The following is a 1,843-nucleotide window of genomic DNA, read 5'->3' on the forward strand; positions in this document are numbered from 1 at the left end:
TAAACAGTATCTATACAGATATCTTACCACAACATAAACAGTATCTATACAGATATCTTACCACAACATAAACAGTATCTATACAGATATCTTACCACAACATAAACAGTATCTATACAGATATCTTACCACAACATAAACAGTATCTATACAGATAACTTACCACAACATAAACAGTATCTATACAGATATCTTACCACAACATAAACAGTATCTATACAGATAACTTACCACAACATAAACAGTGCCTTGAATTCCCCAGCTATCAATTCTCCACTTGACTGCTGAATCAGACTTGAGGACTAATACTAAGTCCTTAGCAATGACTGCTTTGTTAGTTCTTGCCTCGGCTGCTCCTTGGGGATGGAGATGAATAACGACTTCACTGAATTCTTCTGTTGACATTAGTTTCACCACATGAACATCCCTAATCAATAATGTTAAATACATTAGTTTCACCACATGAACGTCCCTAATTAATAATGTTAAATACATTAGTTTCACCACATGAACATCCCTAATTAATAATGTTAAATACATTAGTTTCACCACATGAACATCCCTAATTAACACATTGCTACATCAATGTAGTAGGCTATTTACATTTTAGGCTACTTACGAACTGACCATTAATGGAGTTATTTTATCTTAGATTTAGCAGTGTGTTCTGTATGGACCCCTTGGGATATTTAAACATACTTTTTACAAGTTATGCCCCAGATTGCTTGTAGGTCCCGCACTTTTAGTTTCATGGCCCCTATAAGTGACACAAAGAATTATATAAATAAAATACCATCAGTATCGTAATTAATTCCATTAATTACCGTTGGAGTTCTACTGCTTATTTTTTATAGAAAATGAATTATTTTGGCCAACTTTGTATTGTTGGTACTTTGCATTGGGTATTGAAATGAATTGAAAACATAACATTAACAACACGTGGACCCCATCTGTAATCAATAATATCAAAATAACATAGTAATTTGAAGGTTTCAAGTTTGTAAGAATGAATGTTAATTGGATGGTTTTCTGTTCATTACTTGACTTAATTGAATCATTTAACATTATTAATTAGGGATGTTCATGTGGTTAAACTAATGTATTTAACATTATTAATTAGGGATGTTCATGTGGTGAAACTAATGTATTTAACATTATTAATTAGGGATGTTCATCTGGTTAAACTAATGTATTTAACATTAGACGTAGGAGATATACTTCAAAGATATCTTTACTTTAACAAGTGCTACATTGACGTAGGAGATGTACTTTAAAGATATCTTTACTTTAACAAGTGCTACATTAATGTAGGAGATGTACTTTAAAGATATCTTTACTTTAACAAGTGCTACATTGATGTAAGAGACGTACTTCAAAGATATCTTCACTTTAACAAGTGCTACATTGACGTAGGAGACGTACTTCAAAGATATCTTTACTTTAATGTGCTACATCAATGTAGTAGGTATATATTAAAAATATCCACTCTTTAAATGTAGCACTTGTTAAAGTAAAGATATCTTTGAAGTACATCTCCTATGTCAATGTAGCACTTGTTAAAGTCAAGACATCTTTGAAGTACATCTCCTACGTCAATGTAGCACTTCTTAAAGTAAAGATATTTTTGAAGTACATCTCCTACATTAATGTAGCACTTGGTAAAGATATCTTTAAAGTACATCTCCTATGTCAATGTAGCACTTGTTAAAGTGAAGACATCTTTGAAGTACATCTCCTATGTCAATGTAGCACTTGTTAAAGTAAAGACATCTTTGAAGTACATCTCCTACATTAATGTAGCACTTGTTAAAGTAAAGACATCTTTGAAGTACATCTCCTACAT

The 1,843-nt window shown here is 31.6% G+C and overlaps 1 protein-coding gene across 1 annotated transcript in view; it reads left to right on the plus strand.

Annotated features, from left to right (window-relative positions):
• Positions 1-711: 711 nt before the first annotated feature.
• Positions 712-1,843, plus strand: part of LOC111083612 (transforming growth factor beta receptor type 3-like) — a gene marked incomplete at its 3' end in the record, with an annotated part of 17,899 nt that continues 16,767 nt past the window's right edge. Inside the window, exons 1-2 of the mRNA XM_022380238.1 lie at positions 712-727; positions 1,500-1,612. Of these exons, the coding sequence (XP_022235946.1) occupies positions 712-727; positions 1,500-1,612 (129 nt within the window). The remainder of the gene's footprint in view (positions 728-1,499; positions 1,613-1,843) is intronic.

Source organism: Limulus polyphemus, unplaced genomic scaffold (genome assembly GCF_000517525.1).
Source record: "Limulus polyphemus unplaced genomic scaffold, Limulus_polyphemus-2.1.2 Scaffold10334, whole genome shotgun sequence".
NCBI classification, from domain to species: domain Eukaryota; kingdom Metazoa; phylum Arthropoda; class Merostomata; order Xiphosura; family Limulidae; genus Limulus; species Limulus polyphemus.